The 23,563-nt window shown below is 38.5% G+C and overlaps 1 protein-coding gene across 2 annotated transcripts in view; it reads left to right on the top strand.

Annotated features, from left to right (window-relative positions):
• SMAD4 (SMAD family member 4) overlaps nt 1-11,376 on the top strand; it is a 36,707-nt gene extending 25,331 nt beyond the window's left edge. The window contains exons 10-11 of one of the 2 annotated variants that reach the window (XM_044774740.2): nt 3,251-3,389; nt 4,856-11,376. In XM_044774740.2, coding sequence (XP_044630675.1) covers nt 3,251-3,389; nt 4,856-5,067 — 351 coding nt within the window. In that variant the 3' untranslated portion in view covers nt 5,068-11,376. Of the gene's footprint in view, nt 1-3,250; nt 3,390-3,901; nt 4,026-4,855 lie in introns of those variants that run through there. The other variant, XM_070513042.1, reaches the window with a different exon arrangement.
• Nucleotides 11,377-23,563: the final 12,187 nt, after the last annotated feature.

Raw genomic sequence — 23,563 nt, 5'->3', positions numbered from 1 at the left:
ATGCTGAGGCAGCATCCCATATAGCAGATCAGAAGGATCTACAGCTAGAATATGCGACTGTATACTGGGGGGCTTTGGGGAGAAGAAGAAGAAGGAGGAAAAAAAAAGATTGGCAACAGATGTTAGCTCAGGTGCTAATCTTTACAAAAAATTTTTAAATTAAAATCTTCTCGTCTGAAAAAGACACTGTCAAGAAAATGAGAAGAAAAGCCACAGACCGGGAGAAAATATTTGCAAAAGACATCTAATAAGGGACTGTTATCTAAAATATAGAAAACTTTTAAAGCTCAACAGTAGGAAAACAAACAACCTAATTACAAAATGGGCAAAAGACCTGAATAGACACGTCACTGAAGAAGATATACGGATAGCAAGTAAGCACATGAAAAGATGTTCAACATCATATGTCGTTAAAGAATTGCAGATTAAAACAATGAGATACTGCTACACACCTAGTAGAATGGCCAAAATCCAAAACACTCACACCACCCACCACATTCTAGGAAGAATGTAGAGCAACAGGAGCGCTCATTCATTGCTGGTGGGAATGCAAAATGGTACAGCCACTTTGGAAGACAGTTTGGTAGTTTCTTACACAGCTAAACATACTCTCTAGCATATAATCTAGCAATCACACTCCTTGGTATTTACCCAAATGAAATGAAAACTTATGTCCACACAAAAACGTGCACATGGATGTTTATAAAGTGCCAAAACTTGAAAGCAACCGAGATGTCCTTCTGTAGGTGAATGAATAAATAAACTGTGGTACATCCAGACAATGGAATATTATTCAGCGCTAAAAAGAAATGAGCTATCAAGCCCTGAAAAGACATGGAGGAACCTTAAATGCATATTACTAAGTGAAAGAAGCCAGTCTAAAAATCAGGCTACACACTATATGATTCCAACTATGTAACATTCTGGAAAAGGCAAATCTGTGGAGACAGTAAGATGATCAGTGGTTTCCAGGGATAAGTGGGGAGGGAAGGATGCATAGGCAGAGCACAGAGGATTTCTAGGGCAGTGGAGCTACTCTGTATGGCACTGCAGTGTTGGGTACATGTCATACATTTGTGCAAACCCATAGAATGTACAAAACCGAGAGTGAAACCTAATGTAAACGATAGCTTTGGGTGATAATGATGTGTCAGTGTAGTCTCATCGATTTTAACAAATGTGCCACTGTGGTGCAGGATGTCAGTACTGGGGGCGGTAGTGCTTGAGGGGGGACAAGCACTTTACTTTCTGTTCAGTTTTACTGTGACCTAAAACTGCTCTAAAAAATAAAGTTTGTTAATTTCCTTCTAAGAAAAAAAGTGGTTGTAGAGCTATTCGGCTTTCTAAATATTTGAGTCCCTGCTTTGTGCTGTGGTAGGTAATGCCTTCTGAGAGTGGAGCCCAGTGGAAAAGTTCAGAATCTAATGGACTTTTGGGAAATGTTGAAAAGATAGTGGTTTCTGTTTTGGGTGTTATGCGATTTCTGATTTCCAGACCTGACTTTGTCATGTTTTCTGTCCTGAAGTCTTTTAGGACTAATAGTATAGCCAGGTAATACGTATACATATACATATATATATATTTGTATATTGTGTGTGTGTGTGTATATATATATATATGACAAATTCATAACTCTTCAGAGAACAGGATAGTCTAAATTTTGTCCTTCATTGATGCTAGAAGATAGGCATTGAGTAGACGAATAAGTAAATAGGAATGTGATTTGTTATTTGGAGAGGGTGGTTTTGTTTATGGTTGTTGTATGCTCTTATGGTTCATGTAAATACCATGGTTAAAGACAATCGGTTTTTTCAGGCATCTGAAAATTAATGGTTTGAGTTCCAGACCTGTTGTTCATCTGATAAGTAGTATGTTACTCATTCTTTGATTTCTTTTATTGTTAAGGATATTATGGTTGTTCATGTTTGGGTTTTGTGCATACTAGGAGGATTTTTTAAAAATTTAATTATTCTGTGAATAAGGAATATAGTCACATGGTTCAGAAATTAAAATATAAAAAAAAATTTGCATTGGGCAGCCTTGCTTCTATTCTGTCTTTGTCTTCCTTTCCTACAGCTTCTATAGATGACCGCTCTGCTTGTGTAATCTTCCAATGCCTTTTTTTTTTGGTGAAGAAGATTGGCCCTGAGCTAGCTCCTCTTGCCAATCTTCCTCTTTTTGCTTGAGGAAGAGTGGCCCTGACCTAACATCTGTGCCCATCTTCTTCTATTTTTTATATGTGGAACACCGCCACAGCGTGGCGTGATGAGTGGTGTAGTCTGCGCCCAGGATGAAAACCCGTGAACTCCAGCTGCCGAAGGGTTGTGCACTAAACTTAACTACTATGCCACCGGGCCGGCCCCCCAATGCTTTTGTTTAATTCAAATATAAGCAGAAACATTTAGGATGTTGGTTTTTTCCTAGAAAAAAGGGGATGTGACTTATCCATAATTTGTTGTTTATGGAAAGAACATTCCAGTACTTGCATGAGGATAAGGTTAAAAGTGGCAGCACCTTCCTTACTATGCTAGCCATTGGCATGCTGATAAAGAACCCTGAAATGATTTATGAACTCCTTACTCTTCCTGAAAGGTACATGGCTACAGGGGAGGCCAAAACCAAAAAGTAACATTTATTGACAGCTTACTGTATACTATGCCAGGTTTACAACAACCCTGTGAAGAAGCGTGTACACTTAGCATTTCATTTTATAGGTAAGAAAATTGAGGTTAAGAAATTTAACCCCTGTAATTAGCAGATATCAATGTGCATCTTAAAAAATACAGATATTTTCTTATATAGTGACAATGTCATTTATTACACTCCTCGAAATAGCTAGAATGATAAGGAAAAGAAGATGACCATATGACCAAGGCCATCAATTCAGCCTAAAGAAAACTCAGCAATTTGGTTATGAAAGGGTGGGGGTGATTTCTTAACTGTGCGTTTTACACACATGGGTGATTTTTCACAAGGACAGTAACAGCTGACCCACTGAACTAGATCAAAAGGATATAGAGGCACGTGGTAGCCAAAGCTGTCCCGATAGGAAAGTGTGCCTCTTGGTGAGCTCCAAGCTGCCTTTCCTAACCGTCAATTACAGTCTACATAAAACTTAAAATTTTTAATTAATTATTTTCTTCTGAGAGCTAAAATGAATGTATGAGTTTTAAATAAATTGTGCATTGGTTTTTGATGTATGGGATCTTTTCTGATAGACTCATAGCATTAAACTCTCATTTTTTTAAAGGTCTTTGATTTGCGTCAGTGTCACCGTCAGATGCAGCAACAGGCGGCCACTGCACAAGCTGCAGCAGCCGCCCAGGCCGCAGCCGTGGCAGGAAACATCCCTGGCCCGGGCTCAGTAGGTGGAATAGCTCCAGCTATCAGTAAGTATGCTTTTGATTTTCTTTTTCAAGTGTAATAGTTGGTGTTTTATCCTGATTCACTCAGTTGATTAGTTACTTTAAGCAATAATAGAAATTATAGTTCTTCTTACTGGGATAATAACATTTTTGAATTCGTAAAAAACTGTTCTTCTGTAATAGTTGCCTTTGTCTAGGACCCTGTTTTTATTCTTTTTGTATCAAAAAGGGAGTATGGGATAAAGGAGAAACGGGGTTGTTATATTGATCAATCTCCCTTTTTTTGTTGATGCTTTTAATTCCTGCCTCACCAGCCAGAGTGGGTTGTAATCACCGACATGCTGGGCTTTATTCTGGAAGGAAAGCATATTTCAATTTCAGAATTAGGCACCTCTCCAAGTTTTTTTTAAGTATGCTAAGCATGGAGAAAACTAAGTGAGGGTGGTATTTTGATAACTTGTAGACTTTTTTTTAATTTTAGGGTAAAATTGAACTGTGTGCCAGGTTTCACACTGATGGGGAATTTTTTACTGCAGAGTTAAACTCCTGACTATAGACTTTTATGATGGAAACACGTGGCACCATCTTCCACGTCTGAAGGCATAACTAGTGATTCATTCAACCCCTGTTCTTAACCTCTTCAGTGTGGTAAGCAAATCACACTGGCTAAGAAAACTGCAGTGGCCCTGCAGGTTTCTCTACAGTACATGCAAATTCCTCCCATTAGTTTCATTGTAATATTGATGAATGCAGATTGACTATATGACTGTATGTTCTGACTGGAAAATTAGATGCAGAGTCTCCATTGTGACTGATGTTCAGGAGTTTACAATTTAGAGGTAGATAAGGCATATTCATTTAAGAGAATTTGATTTTTTTTAAAATTTCCACATTAAACCATTAATTTACTAGTTTTGTTGTTATAAATATGCTTTTAGTAAAAAATCCAGAATTATTAAATTTCTCATTCTTACCTACTGCCCCTATTGAGTAATTGCATATTTGTTGCATTGTGAAATTGAGAGACAGACATCATTTGGGTTGTCCAAGAAGTATTAGTAGAACCAGGACTATTAACTCTCTCATTATTAGTCATGTCTTACTCTGAACTAGGCTGTTCAGACAGAGTAAGGTTCTTAGAACCAGCCTGTGGACATGCACTACCTCTTAAAAACAAGTTGTTTCTTATCCCTTCACCTCCACTTCTAAAGAGAGAAATAGGTGGGGGTGTTGGTAGATTGTGGTGTGGTGATTTACTTTATAATTGGTGATAGCTAGATCTGTGTGGAATGTAAATTGTCTTAACCAAAAGTTTTCAGTCCCTGTTGATAAAGTTTAGATCTGCACTTAACTTCTTGGCACTTTGACAGAGAACTTATATGCTGGGGAGAATGAAGTGAAGAAAGCTGGTCACTTTATTAATGTAAGCTGTAGGGAGGATGGGAAGAGGTCAGCCTGGCCTCTGATGTCTTCCAAATCTTTTCTGTTAGGTTTGTCAGCTGCTGCCGGAATTGGTGTTGATGACCTTCGTCGCTTATGCATACTCAGGATGAGTTTTGTGAAAGGCTGGGGACCGGATTACCCAAGACAGAGCATCAAAGAAACACCTTGCTGGATTGAGATTCACTTACACCGGGCCCTCCAGCTCCTAGATGAAGTCCTTCACACCATGCCTATTGCTGACCCACAACCTTTAGACTGAGGTCTTTTACTCTTGGGGTCCTCAACGTTATCAGGATGGTGGACTATAAAATGCAATCCTGTTTATAATCTGAAGATATATTTCACTTTTGTTCTGCTTTATCTTTTCATAAAGGGGTGAAAAATGTGTTTGCTGCCTTGCTCCTAGCAGACAGAAACTGGATTAAAACAATTTTTTTTTTTTCCTGTTTAGAACTTTTCAGGCATGGCTCAGAGCTTGAAGGTCAGGAAAAACACATTCTTATTAAATCTTCACCAGTTATGTATGAAGGAATCATTCCAATGCTGGAAAATTTAGCCCTTTAAAATGTCTTAGAGCCTTTTATATGCAGAACATCAATATGTGTGTTATTCTACACAATAAATTCAATATTGCTGATTTTAAAGGCAGAGAAGTTCTTAAAGTTAATTCACCTATGTTATTTTGTGTGCAAGTTGTTACCGTTGAACATACTTTACTCCAAAATACTGTGCCATGTGGGTGAGTTAATTTTACCAAGAGCAACTTTACTCTGTGTTTAAAAAATAAGATAGTAATGTATTCTAACCTTTTATCCAAAATATTTTTTTGCAAGTTAAACTAGTGAAGATGATTTCAATTCAGATTGTCTTGCGACTTCAGTTTTATTTTTTGCCAAGGCAAAACACTAATCTGTGTATATATTGAGAATTCCTTAAAATTATCAGACAAAGAAGTACCACTTAGAAATTACATTTGTTATCCCTGTTGGATAACTATTTATCAAGAAGTGAACTTTGGCCCTGTTAAACAGTTAGATGTATTCTTCTGTATTTCTAGGCACAAGCTTAGTTACTAAGAAGCCTAGAAGAGGAATTTCTTTCCTTCATTAATTCATAGGGAAAAGTTTTGTATTTTTAAAAACACTAAAAGCAGTGTCACTGCACCTAACATCTCACTGTTCTGCAAAGGTGGCAATGCTTAAACTAAATAATGAGTATTTTGGAAACTGCTAAATTCTATGTTAAATACTGTGCAGAATAGTGGAAACATTACAGTTCATAATGGATAGTTTTGGATATTTTTGTACTTGATTTGATGTGTGACTTTTTTTTCGTATACTGTTTAAATCATGTATGTTATGACATTGTTTAAAATTCAGTTTTTGTATCTTGGGGCAAGACTGCAAACTTTTTTATACCTTTTGGTTATTCTAAGCCCTTTGCCATCAATGATCATATCAGTTGGCAGTGACTTTGTATAGAGAATTTAAGTAGAAAAGTTGCAAATGTATTGACTGTACCACAGACACAATATGTATGCTTTTTACTTAGCTAGTAGCATAAATAAAACCGAATCTCAACATTCACAAGTTGAATTCTAGGTTTGATTTTTAAGTTTTTTTTCTTTTGCACTTTTGAGTCCAACCTCAGTGGCAAGACACCTTCTACTAAATGACAGGCAACAGCCAGCACTATTGGGCAGCTCTGGTTTTCCCTCACGCTCTACCAGGACTTCCCCCGTGGACATTCTGTATTCGTGTAGAGTGGGTTGTGTTTTGAACTCTTATTTTACTGTAGCAAAATGGGACTGATTGTCTGCGAGATAAATAGGTTGTCTATGGGATAAATAGTGTGAAGTAAAATCAAGGATTATCTTTCAGATACTTTTACTTTTTCCTTGGAGGGCCTTTCTAAGCAGAGTGAGATTCTTTAAGGTGTGTTGCAAGTTTGGGATCTAAGAAACACTTGTGCATGATAGTCATCCTTATATCGACTTAAATGACCAAGTCTTCTACTTCTTGCTCAGAAGGTCTTCTTAATAAGACCATCCTAGAAACCACCGAGTTTGCTTATTGCCGTGATTTAAACATGGATCTTGATCTGAGCTACATGTCTTTCTTTAAAAAATAACTTCTCTACAAACTCATTTGTACTCTTGAGTACGACACTTTTGTTAGAGACCTAGTTTTATTCTGTACAAGTTTGGTGATTTAAGTTTTATTGGGAGATTTAAAAAAAAATATCTGCGTTCTCTAGAAATTGTTGACTTTAGGTCCAATTTCCTGTGAATGAAGAATAGAAATGAGAGAAGAGAGTTCTAGAATAACAGATTTTTAAAATCCAGATTATTTGATTAGAACCGTAAGCATGCTATGATATAATCCACTGCCTCCTTTTCTACTTTAAGGAAGGTTTTCATGTTTAATCATCTGGGGAAGGTATGTGGAAAGTATTTGCTCAGACGTCTTGGTTTCTTTCTGCTGAGCCATAATAGTACTGCAAGTACGTAGAAATACTTCTAGTTAGTAATTGCTTTATATTTGTACCTAACTTCAGTTGCATGCTTTTGGAGAAAACATCTAGTATGTTATGATCAGTTATTCCTGAGAGCTTAGTTGTTAAGCGGTATTTCCATTTCTTAGAGGTGGTCATCTTTGAGGAGTAAGACTAAAGAATCACTAGGTTTAAAGTTTTATGGCTACTTTAAGGGATAAAGTAGTTTCTGCAGTTCTCGGAATCTGATTATTATGAGGATATGGTTCTGGGTGGGTTTTCTCTAGCTTGTTCATATCTCAGAGACTCTCAAAATGTTGAATTTCAGTGAAAGCTGAGTGAGAGATGAACCAAGTATGTACCTTTATAATCCAGTACGCGGCCCATTTCACTTTTGTCCAGTGCCTTTCAGTGCGTTATCAAAGGGAATCCTTAATAGTGTTGCCTTTATTTTCCAGGGAGTAGATTCTTTTGTGGGATATAGTCTATCTCATTTTTTATACTATATTACCCCTGGTATACAAAGATAATGATGATAAATCACTGCCATATAACCTTGTTTTTCCAGAAGCACGGCTTATTTGTATTGACCTAACCGCTAAATAGGTTGCCTATCCCATTCCTCCTGTAAACTTGGTAGGTTTACAGTTGGGTCTGGCCTAAGGATAACCACATTCAAACCATTCAAGTAAACTGAACACATATTAGCTATGTAGTATTTCAAAGTTAGAAATCCATTTTTGTGGGGAAGGGTGTGGTATGGGCAGCGGGGGGAGGGGGGGTTGTATTTGTAATAGAAATTTTGAAGGCAAAATAAAATATCCTGTCTTCCAGATGGTAAATATCTTATTTTAAAAGTTTATTGCAGTTATCTTTTTGACTGTGCCCATCTGGAGAAGGGAAATTTTACACTTTCTCATGGTGCTCCTTAAGTATCTGTGGAGGTTAAAGGATATAAGGTAAAATATTTCCACTCCTGGTTTGGTGGTAACTGATTAGTGGTTACCTACCAGCTATTATGCAAAGTCAGATTAGTTCAGAACCTTTTTGAGAGCCTTTTGGAAGAAGCAGTTTTATTCTGAGTAGGGCAGACTCCTTTTTGTTGATAGTTTCTATAGTTGCTCCCTTCAGCATTCTCTTTTTACTGGCATTTTATTTAACGATAGCAAATTGGGAAAATGGTGAATTTTAGGTCACTGAGGTAAATGAATATATGAAAGCAGTTGCCTCTAAAGTCAGTTAACAACTCTTTTGTACATGGGGCTTGGCTAAGACTAGCAGATGGTAGCATGAAGAAATGCTTTTTTTCTTTCTAAAGGTAGAGCCTGTCTTGTTGCAGATAGCTAGCTGTAAATAATTGCCTAAATCTTCCTTTGCTAGATTGTGGAAAATATGAGAATCTTTTGAGCAAGCCTTTCCATTTTTTTTCTGATGACTAGATAATTCTTTTCTCCTAAGATATATCAGGAAGGATGTGTCAAGTGAGTGGCCTTATTCATGGCAGCATCCTTGGGCCCAGTCTGGTCCCTAGCACTTGTCCCAGTGCTGCTGGGTTGTTTATCTTGTTTATCTGGTATCACTGTGGAATGGAATTTTCCACATAATCCAAACTTGCCTTATTTAAACAGTAACACTTTTTTATTTTAGCCATTCTTTTGATGGAGTTATTTAATATGTATATCAGAGAATATACTGGATATACTGTTTCATTTTGTGCCTGTCTTTGTAGACTTCAGGGGCTGCTAAGACAGGCAGGACTGTTTTGCCTTTACTGAATGGTCGCAGACTGCTATGGTTTTGAACGGTTAGTTTTTTAATACACGCATCCCCCAGCCTTCTCCCTTTCTGACAGCAACCGCTTCCTGTGTACCTCCTCTTAGTAGTTTCTTTTTCCCATTCTGATTCATTTTTCTCACTGCTTGGGCAAGGAAACCAGATGACCAAACTAACTGAACTTTCTTTAAAACACGAGGACAAACTGGGATGGGACCCAAGCAGCTTTCCTGTGAAGTCTTGAAAAGGACTTCAGTGCTTTGACTTTTGACGTCGGTGGACGGCTCAGAGTGCTTCCTGAATCTTGCTGAGTTTCAGGTAGTTGAAGTAGAGAGAAGTGAGTCTGTACTCATATTTTCCCCCTTTGAAAGATTATGAAAGGTTTTGTTGCTTCCACTCGAATGCTGCTCACACAAAAACTGGGGTCACAAGGGTTCCTAAATTAGCATCAGTAGCCAGAGCCAATACCATTGCCTAGAGGACACCAGCAAAAACAAAAAAAAACAACCCAACAGCAACAACAAACGGAAACAAACCCTGGAAAATGAGAGGGTCGTTTTTGTTTTGTTTTGTTTTGGTGTCCCTTTTGAGCCCTATCTCCTGGCCTTCCTCCTCTGCAGATATTTTTGACCTCTTGGTGCCTTTATGAGAATTGAGGGTCTGATATTTTGTCCCAAGGAGTAGCTAAAGTAATTGCTGATGTTTTCAGGGATTTTAACATCAGACTTGAATGAACTTTCTTCCCTGTTTTTTTTTTTAAACGTAGGAAGGACTGAGGAGAAAACTCTGGTGAAGACAATCATTTCTCTCTATTGGTATGGATAGTTTTCACAGTTTAGTTAAGATGCTTCTCAATAGGTCCCAGAGTCAGTGTTGTTGTTCTGCCTGAAACTAGTGGCTCTGGGCCTGGGGCCAGACAGTCGCGCGCTCTAGTTTGCGCTCTGCCACAAATTGGATGTATGACCTTGGGCAAGTCCTTTACCTTCTCTGGGCCTCAGTTGCCTCATCTGTAAAATGAGGGAGTTGGACTGGATGAGTTCTTCCAGCTCTGAAATTTAAGTGACCTTGCCTACCTTGCAGCAGCTTTTGATTTCTTTCTTACCTTTGCTCTGCTGTTTGAGGGGGCTTTTTACTTATTTCCACATTATTCACATGAGACTAGGCTTGATATTTTATTACTATTCTCCTATGGACAAGAAGTTACATAATATGTCCTTAAGACTTAAGTTCAACCAAAGGCCTAGCACCACCTTGGGAGCTGCAATAAATACTTAAAAAAAAAAAAATTACTGCGAGGGGGGAAAAGCCTTCATTTTATTTTCTCATCATCTTTATTCAAGGTTTATTAAGGCCTTTTTTTGAGTCATGACATTCTCCTTTTGGGTTGGTATGTGTGTGACACCATCCTCTTAAGTGCTGTGTGCTAGTAATTTTTTTCCAACTAAAATGGATTGAAAACTTACTGTAAATGCCTGATGATATTAGAGGTCATTACTTTGCATCTTTGGTTTCTTAACTCTTCTATGCTCAAAACAGGGAAATTCCTCTGAACTGCATCAACTGAAATGGTTTCTACGACTCAAGAAAACAATACAAGTGGATGATTATTCACTTTATTCTTGGCTCTTTTTAGGTCCATGTTGATTTGAAGACTTTTGGCTGGAGCATTCCTTTCAGAGTTCTCTTCCAGCTGATCCTTGGATGAGTATAATCAATGAACTTGGTTTTTTCAAGGACCTGGAGAGCCTTCCTTGGAGATGGGTTGAGGGTGGGGTATTGGGGAGTCCTGGTAGAGGCCAGCTCTGTGTTAGCTGGAGAGGAAGGGATGAAACCAGCTGTTCTTGCTATGGCTGCTTGTCACTGATAGAAGGACTCATGGACTTGGATTGGTTAAAAGGCTAAAATGGAGTTGGCAAACTTCCTCCAAGTATTGGGTTCTGTCCAATGCCTTGGACATGTGATTTACAGGAAAAGTGTGAATACTTATAGATGATGAAAACCTGGTAGGCTGCAGAGCCATTTGGAGGAGGTGACTGGGGGTTGGGGACAGATTTGTGGTGGTATTTCCCAACTCTGTCTCCTCCACTGAAGTCAGAGGAATGCAGCTATGCCAAAACCCAGAAAAGAGCCACACTTACCTTCTGCTTTTGGGAAAACTGGTCAGCTCCAGCTCCGGTAGTTCCTCTGTGGCTTTCTGTATATACTTTTGCCTGGTTGAAGTCTGTGGCTAAAAAATAGTTGAACCTTTCCTAAGAACTCTGTAACAAAGTATGTTTTTGATTAAAAGAGAAAGCCAATTAAATCATTATGTGCTCATTCTTTTTCTTAAGCTTGTGGATGTTTTGGGTCTAGAAAGAATTCCTAATCACTTAGAGAATTCTCAGACTTGAGGACAGCATTTTCCTTCATTCCTTTGTGACCATTGAAATGGGAAATATGGCATTTCAAATATAATCATGGAAGAACAGTCTCCATTCTTTTCTCATTTATAAAAGGAGAGGGTGGAGTGATGGTGGTTGGAGAAAAGATGGGTTGCTAGGGAATTATGAGAGCCAAGATGCTTAAAGGAGAAATGAAAATGGAAGTTGGAGACCTTGTCATTGCCCATCTAAGGATTAAGGAAAGCTATCCCCCCCTACCCCACCCCACACCCCCAGCTGCCTTCTTTATGAAATGGGGGTCAACGGGGCAGGATCAGATAACAAGACTCTATGGCAATGGCTTGTAAAAAGCATGTCCAAATCAATATTTTCTTTCTGGTCTTGCTGATGTGAGTTCCAGAGATATTTACCAGGCCAACAAGAACCAAGAGACTCATTCTCTCTTGACCTGAAGTGTACAGTATTTCAGGCTAGAACTTGAAGAAAGTAGGTTGGCATTCTGTTGAGGAAAAAAACATCCCTGTTTAGAGCACTTGAGGAGAAAGGGCACTTGTATGTATTCTTCATCTCTCTTTGCCCTCAGCTCCTCACTCTTGATTCTTTGTGCTCTATTCCATCTCTCACTTCATCACAACTCCCACAAATGGCAACCTCAAGAGTTAGGACATTCCCAACACCCCTGGAAACCCTTCCCACCCCCATCTTCTCACTGTGATAAATTGCAGTGCCCTTTCCCTTCAGCCCCTTCTGTTCTGAAAGAATAATTATTTTGGTTCTGGCCCTAATTTGGGGGTGACATCCACTTCTATATTTTGAGGTAGTCCTGTTGGGCTCCCACTTGGTCTCAGACAGAGGGACAGGATTGGTTCAGGGAGACCAGAGGATTTCATGCCAGCAGACTTAACCTGAAAGAACAGTTAAAGCAAGTTCTCTAAACAGGAAGGAAATGATAAAAGAAGAAAAGTTGGAACATGAGGAAGAAATAAAAAATGTGGTAAGCAAAAATATGGGTAAATACAATAGACTTTCTTAGCTTGTTTTCTAAATTGTTTGATAGTTGAAGTGAAATTATAACACTGCCTAAGCTGATTCTAAATGTATATAGAATATTTGAAACTACTGAAAAAAATATGGAAAATGAGAAACTCAGAAATACTATAGATAAATTGAAATTCTAAAAAATAAAGTAACTCACAGGCAGAAAAAAAAAAACAAAGAGAAGTGAAAAATAAAACGGCAGGCTTAAGCTCTAACATATGGATAATTACATTAAATGTAAATGGTCTAAATATACCAATTAAAAGATATTGGCAGAATGGATTAAGAAACATGACCCAAGTATATATTTTCTACAAGAAACTCATTCAAACATAATATATGCAAGCTGAAACAAAAAGTATTGAAAAATATGTATCAGGTAAACATTAATAAAAGAAAAGCATGAGTGGCTATGTTAATATCAGATAAAGTAGATTTCAGAGCAAAGAAAAATACCAGAGACAGGGACATTATATAATGACAAAAAGGTCAGTCCATCAAGAAGACATAGTACAAGCATACCTTGGAGATCCTGTGGGTTCAATTCCAGAGCACTGCAATAAAGCAAATATTGCAATAAAGCAAGTCGTGAATTTTTTGGTTCCCCTACTTATACTATAGTGTACTCTATTAAGTGTGCAATAGCATTACGTCTAAAAAACAATGTACATACCTTAATTAAAAAATATTTTTTTGCTAAAAAGTGCTAAGTAACATCTGAGCCTTCAGCAAGTCGTAATCTTTTTGCTGGTGGGGGGGTCTTGTTAAAAAAAACACAGTAACTGCAGCACACAATAAAGTGAAGTGCGGTAAAACAAGGTATGCCTATAATCCTAAATGTAATCCTAAATCCAACAGAGCAAAATGTGGGAAGCAAAAAATGATAGAACTGAATGGAGAAATAAATCCACAACTGTAGTTGAGCACTTCAACACACCTTTTTAAACAATTGATACACCTAAACATAAAATCATCGAGGATATAGGAGAAGTAAACAATACCATCAACCAATATGGTCTAATTGACGTTTATAGAACAAGCCATCCAACAACAGCAAAATACGTATGCTTTTTAAGTGCAAACACAACATATACCAAGATAGACCATATCCTGGATAGACCCAAAACTCAACAAATTTAAAAGAATTGAAATCATATAGAGTATTCTCCAGCCACAATGGAATCAAATTAGAAATCAGTAATAGCACGACAACAGGACTATCTCCAAACACTTAGAAACTAAACAACATACTTCTAAGTAATCCATGGGTCAAAGAGGAATTCTCAAGGGAAAGTTTTTAAAAAATACACAGGGGGCTGGCCCCATGGCCAAGTGGTTAAAATTTCGTGCACTCTGCTTCAGCAGCCTGGGTTCACTGGTTCAGAGCCTGGGTATGGACCTGCTCCACTCATCAGCCATGCTGTGGAGGCATCCCACATACAAAGTAGAGGAAGATTGGCACAGATGTTAGCTCAGGGCTAATCCTCCTCAAGCAAAAAAAGAGGATTGGCAATGGATGCTAGTTCAGGGTGAATCTTCCTTACCTCCCCACCCCAAAATACACTGAACTGAATGAGAAATGAAAATAAAACATACCCATATTTGTAGGATACAGCTAAAGCAGTGCTGAAAGGGAAATTTATAGCACTAAATACAAACATTAGAGAAGAAGAAAAATCTCAAATCAATACTGTAAGCTTCTGCTTCAAACATGTAGAAAAACCCAAAGCAAGCAGAAGGAAGGAAATGAAATTGGAGCAGAAATCAACAAAATTGAAACAGAAAAACAATGGAGAAAATCAATGAAACAAAGAGCTGATTCTTTGGAAAGATCACTAAAATTGACAAACCTCTAGCAAGACTGACAAAAAAAGAGAATACACAAATTACCACTACAGGGAACAAAATGGGATATCAGGACAGACTGTAGGCATCAAAATGATCAAAGAGAATGCTGCAAGCAACTTTACACACACAAATTTGACAACTTAGATGAAATTGACCAATTTGTTGAAAGACGCAAACTACCACAGCTCACCCAAAATGAAATAGATTATTTGAATAACCCTATAGCTATTAAGGAAATTGAATTAATTTTAAAATCCCAAAAAAGAAATCTCCAGTCCCAGATGGTTTCACCAAACCTAATTCTACCAAACAAAGAAGAATTAATGCAACTGCAATCTTTTCCAGAAAATAGAAGGGAACACTTCCCAACTCGTTTTATGAATCTAGTATGACCTGATACAAAACCAGAAAGACAATGCAAAAAAAGAGAACTACAGACCAATTATCCCTTATGAATATGTATGCAAAAGTTCTTGACAAAATGTTAGCAAATAGAATTCAGCAACATATAAGAAAAGAGTTATATACCATGACCAAGTGGGGTTTATTCTGGGAATGCCAGGCTGGTTCAATATTTGAAAATCAATCTAACCACCACATTATTGGACTAAAGAAGAAAACTCTCATCATCACATCAATTGATGCAGGCAAAGCATGGGACAAAATCCAATACCCATTCATGATAAAAACTCAGAAAAATAGGAATAGAGGGAAACTTCCTCAACTTTATAAAGAGCATCTACAAAAAACTTACAGCTAAGATAACTTAATGGTGAAAAACTGAGTGCTTTCCACCTAAGATCAGAAAGAAGTCAAGGATGTCTGCTCTCACTCCTCTTATTCAACAGAGTGCTGAAAGTTCCAGCCAGTGTAATAAGGCAAGAAAAGGAAATAAAAGGCATACAGATTGGAAAGGGAGAAATAAAACAGTCCCTATATGCAGATGACAAGATTGTCTATGTAGAAAATCCCAAGAAATGTGTTTTAAAAACTCTTAGAGCTACAAAGTTAATCCAGTGAGGTCACTGAATACAAGATTTACATACAAAAGTCACTTATAGTTTTATTATAAGCAATGAACATGTGGACACAAATTAAAATACAATACTATTTACAATCACTTAAAATAGAAACATAGGTATAAATCTAAAAATGTGTATAGGACTTGTATGCTGAAAACTACAAGTGCTGATGAAATAAACCAAAGAAGGATCTCAATAAATGGAGAAACATGCCATGTGTTCATGGATTGGAACACTCAACATAGCAAAGATGTCAATTCTCCCTAGATTGATATACAGGTTTAAAGTGATTCCTGTCAAAATCTCAGCAAGATTTTTATGTAGATACAGACAAGATTATTCTAAAATTTATAAGGAAATGCAAACAGAGTAGTTAAGATAATTTTGGTAAAGAAGAATAAAGTAGGAAGAATTAGTCTACCCAAATTCAAGATATGTAGTCACAATAATCAAGATTGTGTGGTATTGGAGGGATAGACACATAGATCAATGGAACGGAATAGAGAACCCAGATATAGACCCACAGAAATAGACACTACTAACTTTTGACAAAGATGCAAAAGCAATTCAATGGAGAAAAGATAGTTTTTTCACCAAATTGTAATGGAGAAAATGGACACACAAACAAAAAAATGAACCTTGAGCCAAGTCTTATACCTTATATAAAAATTAACTAAAAATGAATCACAGACTTACATGTAAAACCTAAAATTATAAAACTTATAGAAAAAATCTTCGGGATCTAGGATTAAGCAAGAAGTTCTTAGACTTGACAACAAAAGCATGATCCATAAATGGAAAAATCAATAAATTGGATTTCATCCAAATTAAAAGTGTTTACTCTGTGAACAAAGACTGTTAAGAGGACGAAACAACAAGTTACTGACTGGGAGAAAACATTTGCAAGCCATATATCTGATAAGGACTAGTATCTAGAGAAATCTCAAAACAATGATAAAAAATCAGTCCAATTATAAAATGGGCAAAAGAGATTTCACTGAAGAGGATATACAGACAGCAAATAAGTATATGAAAAGATGTTCAACATCACCAGCCATTAGAGAAATACAGTTAAAATCGCAATGAGATATCACTACGCACCTGTCAGAATGGGTAAAATAAAAAATAGTGACAACATCATATGCTAGTGGGGATGTAGAGAATACAGATCACAAATGCATTTCTGGTGGGGATGTAAAATGGTACAGCCCCTCTGGAAAACACTTTGGCAGTTTCTTTTAAAAAACTAAACATGCGGCTACCACATAGCCCGTCAGTTGCACTCCTGGGCATTTATCCCAGAGAGCTGAAAACTTATGCTCACGCGAAAACCTGTGCCTGAATGTTTACAGCAACTTTATTGGTAATCGCTAAAATCTGCAAACAAGCCAGATGCTCTTCAACAAATGAATGGTTAAACAAACTGTGATACACCCATACAATGGAATACTACTCAGCAATAAAAAGGAACAGACTATCGATATATTCAGCCACCTGGAGAACTCTCCAGAATATGCTGCTGAGTGAAAAAAGACAATCCCCAAAGATTACAAATTATTCCAATTAGAGAATATTCTTGAAATGACAAAATTACAGAAATGGAGACCAGGTTAGCAGTTGCCAGGAGCCAAGGATGGGCTAGGGTGGGAGGTCAGTGGGTGTGAACATAGCAGGGTAACAGAGGGACCCTTGTAGTCATGGAAATATGTATCTTGACTTTATGAATGTGGATGGCCTGGTGTGGTATTGCACCATAATTTAGCAAGATGTTACTGTTGGGAATTTTCCTGTATCATTTTTTACAACTGCATGTGACTCTATAATTCTCTCAAAATAAAATTTTAATTTTTAAAAAGTCGTTATTATGAGGCATATATCAAAAGCTAGAATTTTTTACCTCACCCTTCTCTACTCCTATTCCTGTTTCTTAGCTCTTTTTCTGGGTCTGCCTCCATCTTTCTAAATCGTATACTCATGTTTCCATTTCTTGACTTTTTAAAATTTATGCATCCATTGACTTCCTACTCTGAAAAATGAGGATTTAGCTCTCTCGCGTCATCACTACCACAATTACTACTCATTCACTGATAGAATTAAATCATAACTTTTGATTGATTCCATATTCTCAGCTGAGCCACTTGGTGTACATTTTCTTTCTTGGATACCTTTTTATTTTTGCTTTTTCCCTGAAGTTAATTGCCTCAATATTTTAATTTGCTTATTTTTCTATGTAGCTTTTATTATTATTATTATTGATGTTGTGATAGTTTACAACATTGTGAAATTTCAGTTGTACATTAGTACAGGGTTTGTCTTCCTCTCTCTGGCTTATGTCACTTAACATAATACCCTCAAGGTCCATCCACGTTGTTGTGAATGGAATGATTTTGTCTTTTTTTATGGCTGAGTATTATTCCATTGTATATATATATATACCATATCTTCTTTATCCAATCATCAGTCAGTGGGCACTTAGGATGCTTTGACGTCTTGGCTATGTGAATAGTGCTGCAGTGAACATAGGGGTGCGTAAGTCTCTTTGAATTGCTGATTTCAAGTTCTTTGGATAGATACCCAGTAGTGGGATATTTGGGTCATATGGTATTTTTATTTTTAGTTTTTTGAGAAAACTCCATACTGTTTTCCATAGTGGCTGCACCAGTCTGCACTGCCACCAGCAGTGTATGAGGGTTCCCATTTCTCCACATCCTTTCCAACCTTTGTTATTTTTTGTCTTGTTTATTATAGCCTTTCTAATGGGTGAAAAGTGATATCTTAGTGTAGTTTTGATTTGCATTTCCCTGGTGATCTGTGATGATGAACATCTTTTCATGTGTCTATTGGCCATCCATATATCTTCTTTGGAGAAATGTCTGTTCATATCCCCTGCCCATTTTTTGATCAGGTTGTTTGATTTTTTGTTGTTGAGTTGCGTGAGTTCTTTATATATTATGGAGATTAACTTTTTGTCAGATATATGATTTGCAAATATTTTTTCCCAGGTAGTGGGTTGCATTTTCAATTCTGGTTTCCCTTGCCATGTAGAAGCTCTTTAGTCTGATGAAGTCCCACTTATTTGTTTTTTCTTTTGTTTCCCTTGTCCGAGAAGACATGATGTCTGAAAAGATCCTTTTAAGACCGATGTCAAAGAGTGTACTGCCTATATTTTCTTCTAAAAGTTTTATGGTTTCAGGTCTTACTTTCAAGTCTTTGATCCACTTTGAGTTTATCTTTGTGAATAGCATAAGAGAATGGTCTACTTTCATTCTTTTACATGTGGCTGTCCAGTTTTCCCAACACCATTTATTGAAGAGACTTTCCTTTCTTCATTGTATGTTCTCAGCTCCTTTGTCGAAGATTAGCTGTCTGTAGATGTGTGATTTTATTTCTGGGCTTTCAATTCTGTTCCATTGATCTATCTACCTGTTTTTGTACTAGTTTCATGCTGTTTTGATTACTATAGCTTTGGAGTATGTTTTGAAGTCAGGGATTGTGATGCCTTCAGCTTTGTTCTTTTTTCTCAGGATTGCTTTAGCAATTTGGGGTCTTTTGTCACCCCATATGAATTTGAGGATTTTTTATTGTATTTCCATGAAGAATGTCATTGGGATTCTGATTAGGATTGCATTGAATCTTTAGACTGCTTTGGATAGTATGGACATTTTAACTATGTTTATTCTTCCAATCCATGTGCATGGGATGTTTTTTCCATTTCTTTATGTCATCATCAATTTCTTTCAGAAAAGTCTTGTAGTTTTCATTGTATAGGTCTTTCACTTCCTTGGTTAATTTATTCCAAGATATTTTATTCTTTTTGTTGCGATTGTGAATGGGATTGTTTTCCTGAGTCCTCTTTCTGTTAGTTCATTATTAGAGTATAGAAATGTAACTGGTTTATGTAAGTTGATTTTGTACCCTGCACCTTGCTGTAATTGTTGATTATTTCTAGTAGCTTTCCGATGGATTTTTTGGGGTTTTCTATATATAAAATCATGTCATCTGCAAACAGTGAGAGTTTCACTTCTTCACTCCCTATTTGGATTCCTTTTATTCCTTTCTCTTGCCTAATCGCTCTGGCCAAAACCTCCAGTACTATGTTGAATAAGCGTGGTGAGAGTGGGCATCCTTGTCTTGTTCCTGTTCTCAGAGGGATGGCATTCAGTTTTTCCCTGTTGAGTATGATGTTGGCTGTGGGTTTGTCATATATGGCCTTTATTATGTGGAGGTAATTTCCTTCTATCCCCATTTTATTGAGAGTTTTTATCATAAATGCATGTTAGATCTTGTTGTATGCTTTCTCTGCATTTGTTGAGATGATCATGTGGTTTTTATTCCTCATTTTGTTGATGTGGTGTATCACATTGATTGATCTGCGGATGTTGAACCATCCCTGTGTCCCTGGTGTAAATCCCATTTGATCGTGGTGTATGATCTTTTTGATGTATTGCTGTATTCAGTTTGCCAATATTTTGTTGAGGATTTTTGCATCTATGTTCATCAGTGATATTGGCCCGTAATTTTCCTGCTTTGTGTTGTCCTTGTCTGGCTTTCGTATCAGGGTGATGTTGGCCTCGTAGAATGTGTTAGGAAGTGTTCCATCTTCCTCAATTTTCTGGAATAGTTTGAGAAGGATAGGTATTAAGTCTTCTTTGAATGTTTGGTAGAATTCTCCAGAGGAGCTTTCTGGTCCTGGACTTTTATTTTTGGGAAGTTTTTGATTACTGTTTCAATCTTTTTACTTGTGATTGGTCTATTCAGGTTCTCTATTTCTTCTTGGTTCAGTTTTGGGAGGTTGTAAGAGTCTAAGAATTTATCCATTTCTTCTAGGTTGTACCAGCTGCTGTGCTTGGTGGGTGGGGCCTCCCCACTGGGTCTGAGCCTGTGCTGCTCCCTGGGACTGTGGTGGGATTGTGGACTCTCCCACTGGTGGAGACTGATCACATAGGGGCTCAGGCCTGCTGTCCACCTGCTCCCATAGTCCCACCAGTTGTGCTGCCCCTTTGGCAGCTGCTGTGATAATGTGGACATTTGTGGTAACTGGGGGCACATTCACCTGGGCTGCAGATATGCCACTGTCTGTTCCTAGGCCACACCAGCCTTTGAGCTTGGTGGGTGGGGCCTCCCCACTGGGACGGAGCCTGAGTCACTCCCTGGGGCTGCAGTGGGACTGTGGATTTTCCCACTGGACCAAGGAGGTATCACAGGGGATTCAGGGCTGCAGTCACCTGTTTCCACAGTTGCGCTGAGGCACATACCCACTCTTGGGACTGCAGTGGTGCTATGAGAGCATCAGCCAGGAGAGAAGTTGCTCACGGGTACTGGGCTGTCTGCGGGCTGGAGAATTCTTACCTATCTCTACCTCCTCCCCGGGGATAGTCCATCCACCATCCGATGTATAGCAGTGTGGGTCTCTAGGCATCCTGAGGTGCTGTGTGAGCATCCTCTGTTGATCAGTGAATGTCCATTTAGTTATAGTTCAAAGGGGGAGAGACAAAGGGAACTGCTCACTCTGCCATTTTGCTGACATCACTCCTGCAGCTCTTTTGTCAGCCCCAAACTTTGCAATGGAACAATTAAATTCCTTTTACGATGGAGAGTCACCTCACATAAGATTTGGTTCCATTAATTAATTACTTTTCTGGAGTGGCCCTTTGTCTTACTGCTCCAATTTGGATGAGGCCTGCCTCATAGCCGTCAGCCATGGTCGTCTCTCCACCACTAGTCATAGGATTCTTGAGGATTACTTCCTTGGGACCAGAAGGTGAAGGTGGGAGGTGGGGGATATGACACCTGGGTGAGTTTCCAGTGAAAACCTAGAGAAGCAGGCAAAGCTAAAGGCATTTCTCAAACAGAAACTTAACAGAAGGTGCAGGAGGGGGATTTAAAAGAGGGAAGGTGGCCATGCCTCTCCCCAGGAAGCTAGCTGAGGGGACCGGGAGCAGGGGTTCCAGCAGGGACAGAGTCCATCCCCTAGTCCTGGGGGCAGTGACAGCTGGCATCATCGTCTTGGAATCAGAGTCGCCCAGTGTGGTGTCTAACCCATTCTATACCCAGGAGTCAGGACAGGTGGTAGGAGCTCCCACTGTACTCGGAGTGTCCAGGGCTTACTACTCACATGCTTTCCAGGATTCCTTATAATTTTGTAAACATCCCCATTTGCTATAGTTCTTGGCAGTAAAACTTTTAACTAAATTAATATCATGTAATACTTGATAAATAAAAATGAATGAACATAAGATATAAGATACAGAGTGTAATAATAAAATGAACAGCCACAAACTCACTCCCCCTCTTCAGAACTAGAACAGTTGTGGCACGAACAACCTTTAACAAATCTCTTGTGGGTGCCCAGGGCTCCTGGGGCCTTGGGGAAACATTTAGTTGAGGGAAACCTGCAGGACTGCCATGGCAAACAACTGGCTGCCACAGCTGCCACCTTAGGTGGAAAATGAGGGCAGCTGAGGTCACAGAAACACAGAAGCAGCTGCTCAAGTGAACCCCTGCTCATCACGTGCTGCCCAGAAGCTGTGGCTCTGAAGAGAAAGGGAGGCTCTGATATTGTTCTTCTGGGCTGTGAGCAATCCTGGGGAACAGATGGTCGTTATGCCTTCAGGTCACACAGCATGTGGCCATGGAGGGGGGCACCACCCACTTCCTACTTTTCTGATGGCTCTCCCACGCTAAGCTTCTCTTCTGAAAGTTCCTAAATCACTGAGCGATCCCTCTTACTTTTGAGATTCTAACTTACTCTACCCAGTTTAATGCTTGTGTAATACTATCTTTCTGTTCCCTCTTGTTTCAGAGAGTCTATGTAAGCATCTTGCCTAGACTGTGAATTCCTTAAGGCCGTGATTTAGCTAGTAAGCTAAGACATCAACTCTGGCTAATTTAAGCAGAAAAGGAATTTATTAAAAGCATCCAACTTAGTAATTAGAATCTCAGCTAGAGCAGAAGATATGGCCTTGGAGTCCACAGAGCCAAGCACTGCCTGTATCACTTTGCAGAACTGGTCTGCTGGGCCCTGACACGGCAGTCAGATTTGCCAGCACCGCCCACACCGGGCCCTGACGTTGTTGCTGCCTCTGGAACCTGGAGGGAACTGCCCCTGCCACAGCCACCCTCACCGGCATGGATTCTTTACAGTGCTCATGTCTTTTCGGTAGTCTGTAAGGCAAAGTCTGTGTCAGGTACATCGATTGGAGAGCCTAGATCACGTGTCCACATGCTGGCTGCAAGACAGGCTGGGAAAGCAAGTTTTTGGCACATTCTGCTTCTATAGTGGGAGGTGGGCTCTCCTCCAGAAGGCGGGAATTCTTCAAGACTGGGGAGCTCAGATGCTGAGGCAGGGACCATGGCTTGCTCTGCTTTATGTCTTTGGTAGAGCCTAGAATGGTACTTGTCATAGGTAATTAGTAGGTTGTTCCTAACTTGTTATTGGGGCATGACTGAGCTAAAATCTTGCCCAGGAATGATCCACAAAATAATAGATGGTGCACACATTTGTCACTATTTCTGGTTTTCAACTTAATAGGTTCTTTATTGAACCAGCCTGCCTGGAGGCACTTAAGAATATCAGAAATCTAATATTTTGGTAAAATGTCAAGACTGTTTTCAGTTTTTCACTATTATGCATAAGGCTGCTATGAACATTTATGTACAAGTCTTTGGATGGATATCTGTTTTTATTTCTCTTGGGTAAACTCCTAAGAGTGAAACTGATTGCTTGTATCCTAAATGTGTGTTGAACATTTAAAGAAAGTACCAAACTCTTTTCCAAAGGGGTTGCATCATTTCTCTTTCCTCCCAGAAAAGAATGAACATTTCATTTATTCCCCATCCTCACCAACACTTGGTACTGCGAGTTTTTCAAATTTTACCCATGCTAGTGAGTATGTGGTAGCATCTCTTTGTGGTTTTAATTTGCGTTTCCTTGATGACTAATCATGTTTAACATCTTTTCATGTGCTTATTGGCCATTTATATATATTTTTGTGAGTCTGTTTAAATCTTTTGCCATTTAAAAAATTGGATTGTTTGCCTTCTAATTGACTTGTAAGATTTTTAAATATATTCTATAACAAGATCTCTATCAGATACATGTGCTGTGAATATTTTCTCCCAATCTGTGGCTTGCCTTTTCATGTTCTTCATAGTGTCTTTCAAAGAGAGGTTCTTAAATTTTAAGTCAACTTTATCAAGC

The sequence above is a fragment of the Equus asinus genome, chromosome 7, assembly GCF_041296235.1.
Source record: "Equus asinus isolate D_3611 breed Donkey chromosome 7, EquAss-T2T_v2, whole genome shotgun sequence".
NCBI classification, from domain to species: Eukaryota; Metazoa; Chordata; class Mammalia; order Perissodactyla; family Equidae; genus Equus; species Equus asinus.
The sequence above is the reverse complement of the archived record's forward strand: the minus strand, read 5'-3'. Positions and strand labels throughout refer to the sequence as shown.